Below are 21,009 nucleotides of genomic sequence, written 5' to 3' on the forward strand. Positions count from 1 at the left end.
AAGCTCAGGGCATGATCACCAATGGCGGGCAAACAAAAATAGTAATGTGCTGAGGCCAGGCTGGAGGTCACACAGATATGGAGGGGTGAGAACATGAAGGCATTAGAAAAGGATGAGAATTGCTTTTGCTTTGATGCTGTTCTCCTGAACCTGCACGAGGTTCAACTTCATATGCTCAATACAGCTTGCCCCATAGCCAATCTCCTTGTGCCACTCTGGCCAGCAGCCTATTCCAACATGGACAACGTCACAGTTGAGCCTGATTCTGCCCTTACCAGATGTCCAATTACTTGCATTTTCTAGCAGAAGACAGTGAGCTGAACAAGAGTTTTTTCAAACCCAACTGCATCACTCTCAGAGATCAGCTGGCTTGCAAAGATCAAACACTTTCTTGAACTGGCCTATATCTGATGGTGGCTATTTTCAATATGCAAAGCGGTTGCTTGACAGACTAGCTGGCATGGTCAATTCCATCATGGGCCTTTCATTTTCAAACCCTGGATTTGAATTCAGCCCATGCTGATCCAGTCAAAGCCCTTTCAAAGCTTGGAAGTTTGCAGGTGGTATGTGCTTGGACTTCCCTTTCCTCCTTTCCAACCAATTTCTTATGAAATTAGTATCTTGCTCCCAGTTCAATACCACACTGATGAGGGAGGGATTATTCTCAACAGGTGGGTTAATGACAAATTGCTGTGGAGGGAGTTTTGTTTTGCCATTAATCTGTTCTAATTCTTGCCTGGCAGAGTCCACAACATTGCAAATTAAAGGTGTGAAATGAGAAAATTTTCATCCAGCAGAGAAGCTCCTCACCTCAATGTGTAAAAACAAGAAAATAAGCAGATGTCAGTTAAGTCTGGTTAGTTAAGGAGTTAGTGTTTACGGACAGATAACATACAAAAGAAATTCTGACATTTTAAATCACCCACTGAAAAGACAAGGTCACTGATGAGTTCCCAGGTAATTTAATGTAACCTTAAGGTCCCATGTTTGATCCTCAGTTTGAGATAAACTTGGGGCATTGTAATTCCTGAGCCAGGATAAGGGAGCTGGGGGAATTAGCTTGGGAACTTGCTCCTGAATTACTTGGCTGCATTGTCGTCCACGATCTGTCACACCATCACATGCATCTTTGGTGAAATACTGGGGGACTATAGTGTTCTTCCTTCAGCAGGGAAAATACATTGAGATAATGATTTTCCTCCCCACTGAAAAGACAACAAGTTCTTCCCACTGTAGGCCAGAGCCTGGGCTTACCTCAATCACAGCCAGATAGCAGTCCTTCGTATCTGTACAAAGGTCGAAAATGTTCCTCTTCACATCAAGGGTTGCTTTAAAAATAAGGTTCAAAAAAGAACATTTTAAATACTTTTGCTGGAAATTTTCACAAGAGCACATTTCCTCATCATTCAATGCAGAAAGTTAAAATGAGTCAGCAAGCTTTATCTTAAATGGGTTGCCTGCAGTGTGTTCGCCTCCCATCACCCAGGACTTATTCAGTGTGAAAACTCTTGGTTAAATGTTGGCTTTAAAGACAGGCAGTCACAAATTTGGGAGGAGCAACTAATTTGTTCAACAATTTGCTGAAAGAGCCTGGCACCATCTGCTCGTTCTTTAGGACATAAATACATCAAGTGCTCACACAAAAGAAAAATACATGCTCAGCCACACTTTGTGAAGGTTTGACAAAAGCTCAGAACGGAAGGGGATGGGAAAGTCAGATGGTGGGGAAGGAAAATAGCGAGTGCTTCACTTCTGGGATGGGTTTCAATCCAGCAAAGACTGATGTTGATCAGAGTAGACTTTCATGCTAAGGTCCTATATCAAATAAATTCAACTCTTGTTCCTAGTGAACAAAAGTACATAAAGTCGCCAACACAAAATTGATAACCTCAAAAAGACACAGGCTGCTGGCGTGGGAAACATCAGTGCTGCAAGTCAGGAGTATTCTTCTGGAGGCTGGGACATCGGAGTAGAGCCAAGCACGCTAAGTTTTATTCTGTGACTAACCGTACCAAACCTGATCGGGACATTTGCTGCCAACGCTGGGTGCCTGAAAAAGGAAAGTGTTCCATTCCTCACCCCAGGGGGTATAAAACATAGTGATTACCCTCGAACCAATACAACAAAACCAAGCAGTAGCCCCAAAACAAATGGAGTGTTATTTAACGACATGCAATAAAAGCCTGTGGCCACTCAGGAAGTGGAGATGCCGGCGTTTGGACTGGGGTGAACACAGTAAGAAGTCTCACAACACCAGGTCAAAGTCCAACAGGTTTATTTGGTAGCAAATAAACCTGTTGGACTTTAACCTGGTGTTGTGAGACGCCACTCAGGAAAGCAGAGTGCCTTTTGCACTAGAAAACCAACAACAGTTAGCTGATAGAAGAGCAGTCATATATTGTCACTTCCATGGAGTCACCAAGTGTTTGGTACTCCAACACAAATAGCTCCACAACATTGAACAATCTCTCTGTCTACACCTCCAATTCCCACCAGGATGGCGCAAGGTCCCACTGCTTCTTCCTTGAACAGACACTCAACCAGTCACCATCCACCACTGCCATCACCACCCTCCTTGCCTGGCTAGTTGAATAAATTCTACTATACTCATCCACTGCCATCATTTCCTTGGTGCTGAATGTCCTGCATTGTTACACTGGTGTGTGCCTCCAGACTTACCATTGTAATACCAGTGAGGTAGGGCTGTAATATTAGTTGTTCATGTTTCTAGGGGTCAGCATGAAATGGGTCACCACAGTCACTTACCCCAAATAAAAGTCATTACTTTGAGACATGTACGAGTCCTCACTGTTCAGCCTTTACTTGGGATACAGAAATATTCTTTGTTTCAGTCCGATTCGGATCCTCCTAATCAAGCCTTCCTCTGGTACACTGCAGACTGACTTGGCAATGCTTGCTGCTCTTGCCCTGAACTGGAAAGTGTCATCAACTTTGTTTCAGATTTCCAACCTTCCTCACAATCAACATGGTTCACCTCAGATTCTTCCCTTCCTCGATTTCTCTATATGTAAGGTATGGGCTGTTAATCAGTATCTATCTACTATAGCCCCACTGACGTCCATAATTGGTTACACTCTTCCTGGAAGGCCTGCCTATCATTCTCCTCAGTTTTCCTGTCTTCACTGCATCTGCTCTGACGCTATCAAATTCTGTACAAGTACTCTTTTATTCTTCCTCAACCAAAGAATCCCCATTTCTATGTTGACAGGGCCCTCAACAGCATCTGATTCATTTCCCACACTTCTGGCCTCACTCCTTTGCCTCACCTGTCCCAGTCAGCCAACAGGCACTGGAGCCAGAGGATGTTGCCACACTGGTGATATATTCATTTGACCCCTAAAAACACAGAGTACAGTCCTGCCTCGCTTGTATTACAATAGTGTCTCTGGAGGCACACACTAGTGTAACAATGTTGGACATTCAGCACAAAGGAAATGACAGCAGTGGATGGGTTGATGCACCAAGCAGGCTGGCAGCATCAAATGATCCTCGAGTAATCATTCACGTAGCACAATAGTAATCCAGGAGGTAACCAGTAACAAGTAAAACATGTCTCAACAGGAGGCAATTCAAGTTGCTGCTCAACTCTCTCACCTACTGGTTTGTAATCAGTAGCATCAAAAGTCCTGAAAGAGGATCCAAAGGGACTTTTCATCCGCACTTCTATCAAATCATCTTCATCATCCGCCTGCAGCATAGCTAGAAGACAAAAATAGGATCAGATAAAGGACCCGCATTCATGTAGCGTCATACCACATCTCAGAGCATTTCACACACCATTTACAATACAATGACTGTTATGTAAGTGGATCATAGCAGCCAGTTTGTGCACAAGATCTCCAAATTGTACAGGGGAAATTGCAACACAGAAACAGGCCATTTACTCCAACCATGTTTATTCTCTTATTGAAATGGTGCTGAGTGATGAGATTTGTTGAAAAGTCTCATTGATGAGCTGGCTGCAAACATCAGAAATCCCAGAGTAGCATGTACCTGGTACAACACAAGCCAGGAGCCAGAAACAGGAAATTCACTCTTCAAATACGGTAATGGGATCTTTAACGGGGATGAAGTAGAAATGGTCCAGAGCTTCAAGTTTCTAGGTGTCCAGATCACCAACAACCTGTGCTGGGCCCCCCATGCCGACATTGTAGTTAAGAAAGCCCACCAACGCCTCGATTTTCTCAGGATGCTAAGGAAATTTGCCATGTTCACTACGGTTCTCACCAACGTTTACAGATACACTTTAGAAAACATCCTTTCTGGTTGTATCACAGCTTGGTGTGGCTCCTGCTCTGTCCAGGACCGCAAGAAACTACAAAGGGTCGTGAACAAAGCCCAGTTCATCACGCAAACCAGCCTTCCATCCATTGACTGTCTATACTTCCCGCTGCCTCAGAAAAGCAGCCAGCATTATTAAAGGCCCTACGCACCCCAGACATACTCTCTTCCGCCAGGAGAAAGATACAAAAGTCTGAGGTCACGTACCAAACGATTCAAGAACAGCTTTTTTCCTGCTGCCATCAGACTTTTGAATGGACCCAACTCATTTAAGTTGATCTTTCTCTACACCCTAGCTATGACTAACACTACATTTTGCACTCTCTCCTTTCCTTCTCTATGAACGGTATGCTTTGTCTGTATAACACGCAAGAAACAACACTTTACTAATATGCAATAATAAATCAAATCAAAATACATAAACAGCAGAGATTACAAAGCCTACAGAACCCACCCCTTCCAAATAAATCCACAGATACAGAATCACTTGAAAGGGACAGAGGAAATCTGAGGCCAATTCCAATTCAGGATAAGCACTGGGAAATCTTTCTCTGACTTCTCAATGTGAATCACAGTTCCAGAGAACTAGTAAAGCCCATTACTGATTATCCGGTAATTAATAACACACTCTCTATAACTGGGAACACCCTCTTCAGTTTATGGACTACAATGGCTTCAGACTCAGCAGTCACCTGTTTCAGAGGGCGATGGCTCTCTGTGGAAAGAAATGCTTCATGATGTCTAATCTAACTAACTCCAAAGCATTTTTGCATGTGCGTCCCTTAGACCCCTATTAGCCCTCAGCATCTTAAATAACTTTTGGACCCAACCTAATTCCATCATTTAAAAAAAAAAGTTTTTTCAAAGTCCTTGGGTGCCAATCCTGGTCGTGGAATCTCACAGCACAGGGGGCATTCATCCCATGATGCCTGTGCTGCCTCTTCAAAAGAGTTACCTTCTTAGACCCAATTATTTACTATTTCTCCTTAGTTCCATATTTATTGTTTTCTATATATTTATGCAATTTTCTCATGAAAGCCAATACTGAACCTGATTCCACCACCTGTTTAGGTTGTGCATTCCATAAGGAATGGCAGGATTAGGCCATTTGGTCCATTAAGCTTGCTTAATTAAGATCATGGTTGATCATAATTCATGGCCCCAACTCCACGGGCGGGATTTTAAGGCCTTGCTCGTCCTGAAACCATAAAATCCCGTCCAAGATTAACGGACCTTTCCATTTAAACCATATCCCCTAGTTCTAGTCTCTCCCAGAAGAAACATCCTTTCAGCATCCACTCTGTCAAGTACCCTCAATAGATTCATAGAATCATACAGTGCAGAAAAAGCCTTTGGCTTATCGAGTCTGCACCAACAATAACTACCACTAAAGGCACACTAATCCCATTTTCCTGCATTTGTCCCAAATCCTTGAATGCTATGATAGTGAGGTGGCCAGAACTGCATACAATACTCCAGCTGTGGCCTAACCAACACACTATACAACTCCAACATTACCTCCTTGCTCTTATACTCTATACCATAACTGATGAAAGCAAATGTCCCATATGCCTTAATTATCTAGTTCATGTGCTCTGCCGACTTCAGGGGATCTGTGAAAAAGTACCCCAAGATCCGTCTGTTCCTCTGAGCTACCCAGTGTCCTGCCATTCATTAAATACTCCCTCATCTTGTTTCTTCTTCCAAAATGCATCACCTCACACTTGTGAGGATTAAATACCATCTGTCACTGCTTTGCCCATCTGGCCAACCCATCTATATCTTCCTGTAACCTACAACTATCCTCTTCACTATTAACTACCCTACCAATCTTGTTGTCCGCAAACTTGCTCAACATTCCTCCACATTTTCATCTATATCATTTATAAGATATAGATGAACATTTTTATCTATATTATTTATAACAAACAATAAGGGTCCCAATACTGATCCTAGCGATACACTGCTGGATACCGTCCTCCAGTCACTCGAACAGCCTTCTACCACCACCCTTTGTGTCCTATTACTAAGCCAGTTTCGGATGTATCACACCAAGTTTCCCTGAATTCTATTTTCATTTAACCTTTCATCAGTCTCCCTTGTGGGACCTTATCAAAAGCTTTGCTAAAATCCATATAAACTACATCAGCTGAACTTCCCTCATCCACACACTTGAATCACATTTTTGAAAAATTCTAATAAATGTGTTAGGCATGTCCTCCCTCTGACAAAGCCATGCTGACTATGCCTAATTAACTATGCCTTTCCAAGCAGATATTAATTCTCTCATTCAGAACTTTCTTCAATAGTTTCCCTACCACTGATGTGAGACTCACCGGTCTGTAATTTCCTGGTTGATCTCTACTAGCCTTCTTGAAAAGTGGAACCACATTAGTGGAACCCACCTCCAGTCCCCTGACATTTTCCCTGTAAGAGTTTTAACAACACCAGGTTAAAGTCCAACAGGTTTATTTGGTAGCACGTGGTGCTGTTAAAACTCTTACTGTGTTTACCCCAGTCCAACGCCGGCATCTCCACATCATGACTACCATTTTCCCTGTGACCAGAGGATGCAATTCATCCGGGCCAGGAGATTTGTCTGTTTTTAAGCCCATCAGAACCTCGAATGCCTCCACATTTACGATGTCAAACTGTGCAAGTTCCTCTCAGTCCCTTTTCCAGAGTGAAGAATCAAGATCTTATGTTTTAATAAGATTCTCTCATTTTTCTAAAATGGATACAGGTCCAGCCCCTCCTTATAAAGCAACCACCCCAACCCCAGGTATCAGTCGAGTGAAACTTTCTCTGAACTGCTTCTAAGCATTTTGTATCTTTTCTTGAATAAGGAGACCAAAACTGTACAGAGTACTCCAGATGTGGTCTCAAAGTCCCTTATATTCCATTCTTCTTGCATTCGATTTGTCTTCCTAATTACTTGCACCTGCTTACTAACCTTTTGTGATTCATGTATCAGAACACCAACAAGTGTGTGTAAAGTTGGCAGATAGAGTATCTTGTGGGAAATGTGAACTTGCCCACTTTGGCAGGAAGAATAGAAAAATAGAAAATTATTTAAATAGAAAGAAATCCCTCTATACCTCAGTTCTACGAGACATAACACCAAGGAACTTGGGAATGAGGCATTGCAGTAACAAGTGGGTTCATGAAGGTTCCAGGTGTGGTTTCAACTTTATAAAGGTTCAATTCCTTTCCTTCTCTAAAACAGAACTGATATGTTTTATAAATGATCTCAACCAATTTGCCTTCTCCCCCACCCTTCTAAGGCTCTTACCTCCATAGATAACTGTGCCTGTGTTATTGAAGACAATGCGACACTGGTCTAACGCTGGAACCGTGTGCAGGAGATGGAATGTCCGCAGATCCCACTGGAAGTCAGCTTTCGTTAAGAACCCACACTGACATTGATGGATCATGAACACAACGTTTAAAAATGTCAACAAGCAATGGTTATGTATATTTGGGGTGAATGCCACTCAAGGGTGCTCTATTGTCCACCTGGAACAGAGGAAGTATTTGGAGGACTCCTCGTTCCAAAAGTAACCCTATGGTACACCTCTGCTCAGAGATTCAAGCTGTTGACCCAACAAATGTCCTCAGGGAAACTTGTGGTTCCTGGGCAAGCAGGTCCCAAGTATGCTGAACTACTCTACAGCAATGCCATCAATGTGCTTTCTTGTAAATGCTATGCACAGCTGGTGATAAGTAAATCAACTCAATTTTTCACTCTCCATCATTCTCTTAACAAATATGCTTGGGGCACGACTATTAATTTCCTCTTTGAATGTCTTCAAATGTTTTTATCTATTTATAAAAAGTAGTAATAGGCATTAAAAACAAACAAAATTCTGAAAAAGATAATCAGGTCAAGTAGCACCCTCAGAGAGGAACAGGTTGATAACCTATTGCCTGAGAAACGGTTATGACCTTCCTCTTCATTGATCTGCTAAGCATTTACTGTTTTTGGATCAGATTTCCAATAACTGCAACATTTGGCCTTTGTTTCAGTCCTTTTCAGTTTTGCTTGAAATTCAATAAAAGGATTTTTCTTTGCGAGCCCAGCTTATAACAAAGGGACTTTTCTTGTGGTGGTAGCAGCATTCTCCTCATTAACCCTGGATCCCAAAAACAGTTGTCTAAGGCAGTGAAAGACAAGGGGCTCCTTTCCACGCGTGCTCCAAGGCAAAATAGAGACCAGATGAAGGATCCAAATTGTTCTATGTTATAAAAGTTCCATTTTTTTCCCTCTTCCAAAACATCAAGAAAACGCTGGTTCAAATGAATCTGACACTGATGCAAAACAAGATTTATAATTCAAGCTACTGAATACCCTTGCAGGGTCTACTCTTTCCCTTAGATGAACTCAGTCTATCACCCTATAATTGCATTTTTACATCATGTTGCCTTTCAGCGTTATCACCAGGATTTGAGTGAATTGCCAGGTCTGCAATTAAAAAAGCAACAGAATGAGATTACAGGTTTGGTCCATTCAAACTTTGGTTAAGTGTGTGTAAAAAGCATTCAGAGCTGTATTGGGCTGAAGTACACTTGAAAGTAGTGGGTGGTATAACGCTTGACAAGTTAATTGCACCTCGCAACACTGAAGTGTTGTGGGCTAAGTATAATTTTTCTGAAGAGAACCAATAAATTAAATAAGCCCAGTGATGATACTGTAATTGTATCTCTGAGCCGTAGCGTATCCAATAGCAGTTTAATTTAAGCTCATGGATAAGTCTGGGTTGTTTGTGGGATAGCACCAGGAAATGATATGAAGGGAATCTGCAACCACTAGATGGTCTAACCTATGTTTTGAAATTGATCTTGATGCCCCCAGAGCAACCAGCGTTGCAAATGCCCAGAAAAAAATAAAAAGTTAACCAAGAAATATTGCCACCACCCACCCTCAACCTCAAAAGTTGGAGGGCAGATGCAAGATTAATATACCAACTTTTATCAGTGCAAATTAAAATGTGTCTCCTTCTGGGCAGGAAACAAAGTTAATATATGGGCAACCTCCCCTGCTCTTCCCCAAATAGTGCAAAGGAATTTTTGTTTTGCATCAACTTGAGGGGTCAGATGGGGTCTGTGTAACCAACCATTCAAAAGATGACACCTTCGGTACTGCACCGGAGCATCAGCCTGGATTTTATGCTCAAGTTTGTGGATTGGAATGGGACCCACAACTTTCTGATTGAGAGGCGAGAGTGAGAGCGAAGTCTGCCATACAAGTGAACACTTGTGGGGTGTGGAGCCCATTCCACAGACTTTTTTTTGGTGTGTCCCTACAACTGTACTTCAGTTAAAAATCCAGGCTTTCAGGACTGACAGAAAGACTTCCTTCTAAAAAGACATTTCAGATTTCTTTAAATTGATGACCGTTTATGCTATTCAACGTCCCAGGCCGAGTAAAATGCTTCCCATGACTGAAGGATACAATCTCTGTATTGATGATGACTTCCAACCCATTTGGATGGAAGACCCCACTGATGTTCATGTTGAACTTATCAAACTTGTGAATGGCCTGCATCGAACGGATGTCCCACAGCACTCCGTCATTTAACACCAGATCATCCGTAGGGTGAAATGTCGCACAATTCCGCTTGTAGTTGTTGGCTAGGTCAGGATTGTAGAGAGTGAGGATGTTTTGGCCAGTCTGGATATCATATATCTATGGACAGAAAAAAAAGGATTTAAAAAAAAATGTGTGTATGTCGTGTGCTTCAGATGTTCATGGAGTATTTGAACAATTTGGGTGTCAAGTGTCAGGTATGAGCAAACCTTCTACTTTGCCATGACTACATTCCTTAATATTAACAGTGCAACAACGAATCAGTCTCTCTCTGGGCCATCTTGTGGGTTTGAGCAAATTTATTAAATTTAATAAGCAAAATTCTGCAGATGATGGAATTTGAAACCAGAGGACCCCTGAAAAACTCAGCAGGTCTGCCAGCATCTATTATTCCAACATTCTCTGTTCTAGTTAAATTTCATGCTGCCTTAGCTTTGTGTTGCAGATCTATTTGCTCTAGGAACTGGATCGAGACTCAGTTTTAATGAAACCTGCATGGCAAATGCCATAACCGGAGAACTTATACAGCATCTCTAAAGTAGAAAAATGTGAAACTCCAGAGGTAGAAATGGACACAAGGTCAAAAGAAAGATATTAGAAAGGGTTACCTAAAGTTGGGTCAAAGAGTTGGGTCTTCGAAAAAGTGTAGAGACAGGAATGACAGAATATATGGCCAAAGTGGCTGAAGACACGGCCACTAATGGGAGTGAAGGAGATGCAGAAGAGGTTAGAGCAAGAGAGTTTGTGGGCAGGAAAGTATGGAGGTAGAGAGGTGCAAGGACACAAAGGGATTTGGCCTCTGGAGGCCAAGGTAAATCGAACAAGGGCAGAATGAATGTGAGCATGACATGAATAGGATACGGGCAGCAGAGTTTCAGACAAGATAAAGTTTACAGAAGATAGAGAGGATGGGCTGTCAAGCAAGAGAGCAACAGAATAGTTGAGCCTGGAGGTAATAAAGGCATAGACAAGAATTTCAGCAGCATGGGTGGATAAAGGTGATGTAATGGAAGTGGATGGTTTTTATGAAGTTGAAAACAGTTCGGTTCAGTCTCCGATATTGTCTGGGGGATGGAATGGAATTCATGGAAAAGATAATAGAATTTGTAGTGAGGACCGAAACTGATGGCAGTTCACATGGTGCATCTTCGAGCAGGAGTCAATGGTTTGTGAACAGCACTGAGAGCGATGGCCAATTATTTCCTCTTCCTCAGCCAGGGTTATATCACCTAACACATTGTGCACCAGAAAATTTCTGAGCTGTACAGATTATCAGTACAGAGGCTGGAGTTTTTACCCATTTGGGCAGTAGCAGTTCATAGAGGCTGTGGCCAAACTACTCACATGAGCCACTTCTTCCTTTGTCCCGATGACTCTGTCCTGAGAGAGTTTACTGAATTCCACATAATGATCATCTGTGAAAGAGTGCCTGAAACACAGAACACCAGGGCCGAGTCAATTCCAGCAAATCCAAAGCAAACATTCAAACACCTGTATCAGGTCTAGTGCAGATCATGTCTGTTTGGAGATTTCACCAAGATGCACTGTATTCCTTCTTAGGGCAAAAATATTTCTTTTTTCCAGCATAAGGCACACAAGTCTCAACTTTTACCCAAATGATTCCACTATTAGGCCCCAGGCTCAGTATTCTAGCAGCAACACATTCATACTCTGAAGCAAGGATTTGAACATAACACAGGCTGGTATATGCCAGCACCTCGCCAACGCAGCACAGGCTTGTACACGCCACCAACTCCCCAACGCAACACAGGCTGGTACATGCCAGCACCTTTCCAAAGCAACACAGGCTGGCTTGCTGGTACATGTTATCTCTGAAGTGAATGCTGCGATTAAAGCCAAATTCATTGAGCCATCACAGACAATCCTATCATGCCTGTTTTCGAACCACCAGAGGAAGTGAACTGACATTTTCTAACATAATTAAACATCTAGACCTTGCTTTAGGTTAAAATAAATACATCTTTTGTATTTATCTAAACAAAATTTTTTAAAGATGCACAGGGGTTCTGCAACTGGCCTCAATGCCCCTGAGCTAGAAAGTAGATAATCAACCAGTTACCTGCTCTGATAGCAGCCCAACAATGCCTAATGAAAGCTAACATGGGCATTTGACAGATCAGAGTATGACATGGTGTCAAAAATGAATAGGCATTTGAAAGTTCAGGATTATTCCCCACATGCAATTGTCCAGGAGTGCTCGATCAAATCAGGAATCGAATTTCAAATTCTGTTGGACAGACATTTGCTGAGAAGCTAAGGGATCCATCTCTGAAAATACCCCAGCTCCTTTGCATTGTCCCACTGTAATTCAAGCAAATGAAAGGCTCCAAAACGACATCTGAAAGGATATATCTGACAGGGTAAGAAATTGCACAAAGCAGCAGCCAAAGTTGGACTTTTACTTCTGGCACCTGCAGCCCTTGTACTTGGGTAAATTATTTTCACTTACTTCATGTCGAAGACAGACTTCATTCCCCAGAGAGCAGAGAGGGGCTGACCCCAGCTTGCTGATGTCAATAACAAGGATCCATCCTGCAAGTGCACATGCACAAAAATTACAAAAGAATTAAATAGTAGGTCTGATAGCATATGTAGTAATAACAGTTTGATGGCTACTGTTACACGACCCATAATCAACATTATTAGACGTTACCTGATTACTTTACCTGGGATTTTGTTATTCGCAAATTGGCTATCTCATACCCATAGGACATTAGCAACTCCACTTCAAAAATTACATTATTGGTTGTAAAGCTCTTTGCAACATCCTGAGATTGTGAAAGGTGCTGCAGAAATGTATTTTCTGGATATCTGTCTCGAACTCATTGACCATTCTGGTTGCCCACCATTACATGACCCCATTGGAGAAAGCACATACATCACCAGGAATTTAGGCTCGTAATTATGATTGCCACAAGGGTAGGATTCCGATTTTAGTTGAAAAACACAAGAGAAACTGGAGAATAAATCTCAGGCTGATTATACAAGATACTTGGCAGGAAACCAAGAGAGATGGTGCACAGCAGTGCATTGACTGGATAAAAGCAAAATGTTGCGGATGCTGGCAATCTGAATTAAAAACAGAAAATGCTAATAAAATACTAAGCCAGTCTGGCAGCATCTGCGGAGAACTCTGAAAAAGTCTTAAGGAGCAAAACGTTAACCCTGTTTCTCTCTTCACAGATGCTGAGTTTTCCCAGCATCTTCTGTTTTTATTGTTGAGGGGATATGTGCATTAGAAACAAATATTTTGAGAAGTGGCTGTGAAGGAAGAGGAAATAGAAAATCAAAAGGACTAAATCATGCCACATATCAATTTACTGCTAATTTTGACTTTGGAAAGGCAAGATCATAAAAATCAGGAGTAACTGAAAGACTGTCATAAAGGACTTCACATCATGAAGAATTCTGTTAACAGTGCCCGGTGCCACAATCACTTGCTGTTGTGTACCCCTGGTCTGAAGGCAGATGGTCCTGCTGGGGTTTCACAGCGCAAGTCCTGATCACCCTCCTGTATCCTACCATAAGTAACATTTTGCAATTAAGAGCCTAGACAGGCAGTGCCTGTTAGGGCATGTGACTGAGGGGTCATTGCAGATTCCAGCAGACCTCCATAACCAGATCTCAGGAGTGGGAACCCTAGGCTACCTGCACCATCACCTGACTCAGGTCAGCCAATGGAGACCAAATTAGGCATCTTTGGTTTTGCACGTTTCAGCTATTCACTGACTAAAGCCACTGAGGAGTGGACAATTGGTTCCTTCTCCAGAAATTGGGGCATTAAAAACTTAGCATTCCAGTGCTAAGGGAGACCAGATATTAAAATGAGGCCACCTGTCCCCTCAGTGAGACAATTTCAAAGAGTTTTCCTACATTGCGTGCCTGATATTTATCCCTTAACCAAAATCACTATAAAAAATAAATCCGATCACAACTGCAGGATCTTGCTTGCAAACAGGTTGCTGCATTTCTACACAAAAATAATTACTTGAGGTTATGAAAGGTGTTGACTTTTCTCAAGTCTTTCTTTAGAAGTCTAAATGTACACACACTCTCCGCAGAGCATAAGGTCTGATAATACCTCACTTACCTTGGATGGCTCTAGGTGAGTTATGGCTGAGTTATGGCAGGCATATGTGGCCTCCTCTTGGCCGCTAAATAAGTTGTAAAGCTTGAGTTCTCCAGTACACGTTCCCAGCATCAGAAACCGCTCTCGGGCAGAGAATGCACAGCATGTAAAACCACTGCCTTCCTCATCGGATTCCCTGAACACAGAAATGGGCCGGAACCTGCGGTGGGATACAGAACGCAAATCCTTTACTTAAGGAATGATTAGCTTATGCAACAAATGAGACATTTCAGTTTGACATCAGGCTTGGAATTAACTTGCATTGATATAAATTCTATTTACACCATCTCACTTTGCACGGGAAGCAGTCACTGTTATGTTCTGCAACCAAGAGATCAGAAACAGGACAAAACACCAACACATCTGCACTTTTGGAAGGATTATTGAGGGAGGAATGTTGAGTTCATCAAAGAAAGAAATATTACAGCTAGGGATGGAACACTTTCCATTTCACACACTCAATGCCAAATCAGGTTCACCCTAAAAATCTATCTACACTGCCATGTCAAATACTTCCAGGTCAGGTACAACACATGTTAGAGAATAAAATTTCTTCTATTTTGGTCCAAACACCCACCCTTCAGGGCAGTGACAGTGTAGATTAGACAGTGTCAAGCTCCCTTTAACATATGCCATTTACCACTGATACAGTTGACATAATGAGTCATATGGAGAATAAAGCTCCGTCTACACCACCCCAAACATTCCTAGGACAGGCATAGTTTAGGTACAAAGTAAAATTCTCTCTTTACCACCTTAGCCTCAAACAACACTCCCTAATACACCACATTCAATACCAGCCACATGTGATCCTTGTGGTGTTCATTTGGAGGTCATCATCTAACATCTCAGTCAAGCAGCAAGTGTATGCAGCCTAATTAACCATGGGAGGTATTACATCACAGCCTAATCTCCACAAAATTCAGCATCCACACACAGGTTTTTCCAGAGATGTCACAGAATAGCTGACAGGAGACAACAGTTCCTTCAATGATTTACTGGGCAATTCCTGCAGCCCACTTTCTTCCCCAGTATAGGTCAGTCTCAAAGTGGTATTGAATCTGGAATCTGGCCTCATCTGGACAACATCACGAAGCTATTTACTGCCTCAGCTACCTGGATGTTGTGGAGAAGTCCTCCTACCTCCTGCCCACCAGATTAGAAAAGTACCTTAGAAGCCAATCCCTGGGCCTGTCCCTACAGCCAATCGGCAGCATAGTTTAGGGAAAGATTTTCATTAAAAGGCAATGGGAACCCCTGAATTAACATCCTGAATCAAGTAAAAGAATAAAATTGCAGTCCTCGCCGCTTACTCCAACCATGTTCATTATAGACAGTCTCAATCGGGGAAACAATGTTAACTGCGACAGTACCACGAGGCAATTGCAAAGGCGCCTCTTAAAGCAGATTAAGCTCACCGGCTATTTAGTGTTGATCAATGCTCAGATGAAAAAGATTGGGAGATTTCAGGCAAAGGCAGCTCTAACCAGCTGAAGGAAATCAATAGAGAAATGGTTTTGGGGAAATTAATGGGACTGAAAGTGGATAAATCTCCTGGGCCTGATAATCTTCATCCAGAGTAGTTAAGGAAGTGGCTCTACAAACAGTAGAACCATTGGTGGTCATCTTCCAAAATTCTTTGGATTCTGGAATGGCTCCTAGAGATTGAAGGGCGGCTAATGTAAGCCTGCTATTCAAAAAAGGGAGTTAGTGAGAAAACAGGGAACTATAGACCAATGAGCCTAGCATTGGTGGTAGGGAAATTGCTGAGTCCATTATCAAGGATTTCATAGCACAGCAGTTGGAAAATAGTGGTATAATCAGACAAAGTCAGCACGGATATACAAAGGGGAAATCATGCATGACAAATCTACTGGAATTCTTAACTAATAGAGTCGACCAGGGAGAACCGGTGGACGTGATTTATTTAGACTTTCAGAAAGCTTTCAACAAGGTCTCACCTAGCAGATTACTATGTAAAGTTAAAGTGCATGGGATTGTGGGTAGTGTCTTGAGATGGATAGAAAGCTGGTTAGCAGAGAGGAAGCAAAGGGTTGGAATAAATGGGTCTTTTTCTGACTGGCAGGCAGTGACTAATAGGAGTACTGCAGAGATCTGTGCTAGGATCCCAAGTGTTCATATTATATATTAATGATTTGGATGAGGGAACTAAATGTATTATCTCCACATTTACAAATAACAGTGCAGCGCTGGCCCTTCAGCCCACCAAGCCTGCGCTGGCACATGATGCCTTTCTAAACTAAGGACCTTTTCCATCTACGAGGTCCTTAGCCCTCTATTCTCTGCCTATTCATATATCAGTGTTTTACTTCAACTTTATGAGGCATTGGTGAAGCCACACCAGGAGTAGTGTGTGCAGTTTTGGTGTCCTTACCTGAGGAAGGGTGTTCTTGCTATAGAAAGAGTACAGCAACGGTTTACAGGTTAATTCCTGGAATGGCAAGACTGTCATATGAGGAGACTAAGTCGGTTAGGATTATATTCATTGGAATTTAGAAGAGTGAGGGCATCTCAGAGAAATTTATAAAATTCTAACAAGAATAGACAGGGTAGATTCAGAAAGAATGTTCCAGATGGTGAGAGATTAATTGAATTGTTTATTTATTTAATTAGTCAGCAAGTGTGTGTTTTTTTTTTACCTTTACTTTTGCAGTAGAATTTTAAGTTTAAAGTGAAAACTGGAAGTGGGCTGCTAAGGAGTCTGGGAAGGGTTTTTTAAGCGCGTGAAGTATAAAAGGTAGGCTGCAGTATACAGCGGGCAGCGTCGGGAGCGGGCAGAGGAGTGAGTGGGAAGCAGAGTGTGAGCTATAAGGCTTTGGCTCACAGGGCTTAGGCGGTAAGGGCGAGCAGAGGTGAGTTTGAATTCATTTCTGCACTTTCTACCTGGTACTGGCAAGGTATCTAGAGGGGATGGGTGTGCAGGCAGTGCTATGTTCCTCTTGCACTATGTTTGAGGTGAGGGACGACGACAGTGTCCCTGCTGATTACATCTGTGGGAAGTGCACCCATCTGCAGCTCCTCCAAAACCGTGTTAGGGAACTGGAGCTGGAGTTGGATGAACTTAGGATCATTAGGGACGCAGAGGTGGCCATAGACAGAAGCTTTAGGGATACAGTTACTCCGAGGAATGAAAACAGATGGGTGACGGTGAGAGGGGCTGGGAGGAAGCAGTCCGTGCAGGGATCCCCGGTGGTCGTTCCCCTTAGCAACAAGTATTCCGCTTTGGATACGGTTGAGGGGGATGACATACCAGTGGTGAGCCGCAGTGAGAGGATCTCCAGCACTGTGTCCGTCTCTGTGGCTCGGGAGGGTAAGGGGCAGAGCGGGAGGGCAATAGTTATTGGGAACTCGTTAGTTAGAGGGATAGATAGGAGGTTCTGTGGCAGCAAAAGAGACTCACGGATGGTATGTTGCCTACCGGATGCCAAGGTCCGTGACGTCTCAGACCGTGTTTTCTGGATTCTGAAGGGGGAGGGGAAACAGTCACAAGTCGTGGTACACATTGGTACCAATGACATAGGTAAGAGAAGGGACGGGGATTTAAAGCAGGAATTTCTGGAGCTGGGCTGGAAGCTGAGAGCCAAGACAAAACATGTGGTCAAGTCTGGTACGTTGCCGGTGCCACGTGATAGCGAGTTGAGGAACAGGGAGAGAGTGCAGTTAAACATGTGGTTGCAGGGATGGTGTAGGAGGGAGGGTTTCAGATACGTGGATAATTGGAACACATTCTGGGGAAGGTGGGACCTGTACAAACAGGACGGGGTGCACCTGAACCAGAGGGGCACCAATATCCTAGGAGGGAAATTTGTTACGGCTCTTCAGGGGGGTTTAAACTAATTTGTCAGGGGAGTGGGAAAAGGAGTTGTAGTCCAGAAGTCAGTGAGGGTGGTGAGGTATTGGGGACGGTATCAGGGTCAAGGGTGGGTACCGGTAGACAGGAAGGTGGGTTGAAGTGTGTCTACTTCAATGCAAGGAGCATCCGGAACAAGGTAGATGAACTTGGGGCGTGGATTGGTACTTGGGACTACGATGTTGTGGCCATTACGGAGACGTGGGTAGAACAAGGACAGGAATGGTTGTTGGACGTTCCGGGGTATAGATGTTTCACTAAGTTTAGGGAAGCTGGTAAAAGAGATGGAGGAGTGGCATTGTTAATCAAGGATAGTTTAACGGCTGCGGAAAGGCACTTCGAGGGGGATCTGCACACTGAGGTAATATGGGCTGAGGTTAGAAATAGGAAAGGAGCGGTCACGTTGTTAGGAGTTTACTATAGGCCCCCAAATAGTAATAGAGATGTGGAGGAAGAAATTGCTAAGCAGATTATGGATGTGTGTGGGGGTCACAGGGTAGTTGTCATGGGGTCTTTAACTTTCCAAATATTGATTGGAGCCTTTGTAGGTCAAATAGTTCGGATGGGGCAGTTTTTGTGCAGTGTGTGCAGGAGGGTTTCCTGACACAATATGTGGATAGGCCGACAAGAGGTGAGGCCACATTGGATTTGGTACTGGGAAATGAACCGGGCCAAGTGTTAGATTTGGTTGTGGGAGAGCACTTTGGAGATAGTGACCACAATTCGGTGTCTTTTGTTATTGCAATGGAGGGGGATAGGGCCGTACGGCAGGGCAAGGTTTACAATTGGGGGAGAGATAATTATGATGCGATTAGGCAAGAATTAGGGGGCATAAGTTGGGAACAGAAACTGTCAGAGAAAGGAACTAATGAAAAGTGGAACTTTTTCAAGGAACAAATACTGGGTGTCCTTGATAGGTATGTCCCTGTCAGGCAGGGAGGAAATGGCCGAGTGAGGAAACCATGGTTCACGAAAGAGGTGGAATGTCTTGTGAAAAGGAAGAGGGAAGCTTATGTAGGGATGAGGAAACAAGGTTCAGATGGCTCGATTGAGGGTTACAAGTTAGCAAGGAATGAGCTGAAAAAGGGGCTTAGGAGAGCTAGGAGGGGACACGAGAAGTCCTTGGCGGGTCGGATCAAGGAAAACCCCAAGGCTTTTTACTCTTATGTGAGGAATAAAAGAATGACCAGGGTGAGGTTAGGGCCAGTCAAGGACAGTAGTGGGAACTTGTGTATGGAGTCAGTAGAGATAGGCGAGGTGATGAATGAATACTTTTCTTCAGTGTTCACCAAGGAGAGGGGCCATGTTTTTGAGGAAGAGAAGGTGTTACAGGCTAATAGGCTGGAGGAAATAGATGTTCGGAGGGAGGATGTCCTGGCAGTTTTGAATAAACTGAAGGTCGATAAGTCCCCTGGGCCTGATGAAATGTATCCTAGGATTCTTTGGGAGGCAAGGGATGAGATTGCAGAGCCTTTGGCTTTGATCTTTGGGTCCTCGCTGTCCACGGGGATGGTGCCAGAAGACTGGAGAATGGCGAATGTTGTTCCTCTGTTTAAGAAGGGAATAGAAATGACCCTGGTAATTATAGACCGGTTAGTCTTACTTCGGTGGTTGGTAAATTGATGGAAAAGGTCCTTAGAGATGGGATTTACGACCATTTAGAAAGATGCGGATTAATCCGGGATAGTCAGCACGGATTCGTGAAGGGCAAGTCGTGCCTCACAAATTTGATAGAATTTTTTGAGGAGGTAACTAAGTGTGTTGATGAAGGTAGGGCAGTTGATGTCATATACATGGATTTTAGTAAGGCGTTTGATAAGGTCCCCCATGGTCGGCTTATGATGAAAGTGAGGAGGTGTGGGATAGAAGGAAAGTTGGCCGATTGGATAGGTAACTGGCTGTCTGATCGAAGACAGAGGGTGGTGGTTGATGGAAAATTTTTGGATTGGAGGCAGGTTGCTAGCGGAGTGCCGCAAGGATCAGTGCTTGGTCCTCTGCTCTTTGTGATTTTTATTCATGACTTAGAGGAGGGGGCTGAAGGGTGGATCAGTAAATTTGCTGATGACACCAAGATTGGTGGAGTAGTGGATGAGGTGGAGGGCTGTTGTAGGCTGCAAAGAGACATAGATAGGATGCAAAGCTGGACTGAAAAATGGCAAATGGAGTTTAAACCTGATAAATGTGAGGTGATTCATTTTGGTAGGACTAATTTAAATGTGGATTACAGGGTCAAAGGTAGGGTTCTGAAGACTGTGGAGGAACAGCGAGACCTTGGGGTCCATATCCACAGATCTCTAAAGGTGGCCACTCAAGTGGATAGAGCTGTGAAGAAGGCCTATAGTGTGTTAGCTTTTATTAACAGGGGGTTGGAGTTTAAGAGCCGTGGGGTTATGCTGCAACTGTACAGGACCTTGGTGAGACCACATTTGGAATATTGTGTGCAGTTCTGGTCACCTCACTATAAGAAGGATGTGGAAGCGCTGGAAAGAGTGCAGAGGAGATTTACCAGGATGCTGCCTGGTTTGGAGGGTAGGTCTTATGAGGAAAGGTTGAGGGAGCTAGGGCTGTTCTCTCTGGAGCGGAGGAGGCTGAGGGGAGACTTAATAGAGGTTTATAAAATGATGAAGGGGATAGAGTGAACGTTCAAAGACTATTTCCTCGGGTGGATGGAGCTATTACAAGGGGGCATAACTATAGGGTTTGTGGTGGGAGATACAGGAAGGATATCAGAGGTAGGTTCTTTACGCAGAGAGTGGTTGGGGTGTGGAATGGACTGCCTGCAGTGATAGTGGAGTCAGACACTTTAGGAACATTTAAGCGGTTATTGGATAGGCACATGGAGCACACCAGGATGATAGGGAGTGGGATAGCTTGATCTTGGTTTCAGATAAAGCTCGGCACAACATCGTGGGCCGAAGGGCCTGTTCTGTGCTGTACTGTTCTATGTTCTATGGTGGGGGAGTCCAGAACTCGGGGTCATAAGTTTGAGGATAAGGGGTAAACATTTTAGGGCTGAGGTGAGGAAAAGTATCTTCACCCAGAGAGTGCCGAATCTGTGGAATTCACTACTGTAGAAAGTAGAGGCCAAACCATTGTGTG

At 43.4% G+C, this 21,009-nt stretch overlaps 1 protein-coding gene across 4 annotated transcripts in view; it reads right to left on the reverse strand.

Moving 5' to 3' along the window:
• Positions 1 to 21,009, reverse strand: part of dcaf1 (ddb1 and cul4 associated factor 1) — a 102,455-nt gene that overhangs the window by 13,396 nt on the left and 68,050 nt on the right. For all 4 annotated transcript variants that reach the window (XM_078209365.1, XM_078209366.1, XM_078209367.1 and 1 more), the window contains 7 exons: positions 14,001 to 14,199; positions 12,360 to 12,442; positions 11,234 to 11,318; positions 9,755 to 9,988; positions 7,595 to 7,688; positions 3,616 to 3,720; positions 1,255 to 1,328 (listed from right to left, as the gene is read on the reverse strand). In XM_078209365.1, the coding sequence (XP_078065491.1) occupies positions 1,255 to 1,328; positions 3,616 to 3,720; positions 7,595 to 7,688; positions 9,755 to 9,988; positions 11,234 to 11,318; positions 12,360 to 12,442; positions 14,001 to 14,199 (874 nt within the window). The remainder of the gene's footprint in view (positions 1 to 1,254; positions 1,329 to 3,615; positions 3,721 to 7,594; positions 7,689 to 9,754; positions 9,989 to 11,233; positions 11,319 to 12,359; positions 12,443 to 14,000; positions 14,200 to 21,009) is intronic.

This window comes from Mustelus asterias, chromosome 3, assembly GCF_964213995.1.
Source record: "Mustelus asterias chromosome 3, sMusAst1.hap1.1, whole genome shotgun sequence".
In the NCBI taxonomy this organism is placed as follows: domain Eukaryota; kingdom Metazoa; phylum Chordata; class Chondrichthyes; order Carcharhiniformes; family Triakidae; genus Mustelus; species Mustelus asterias.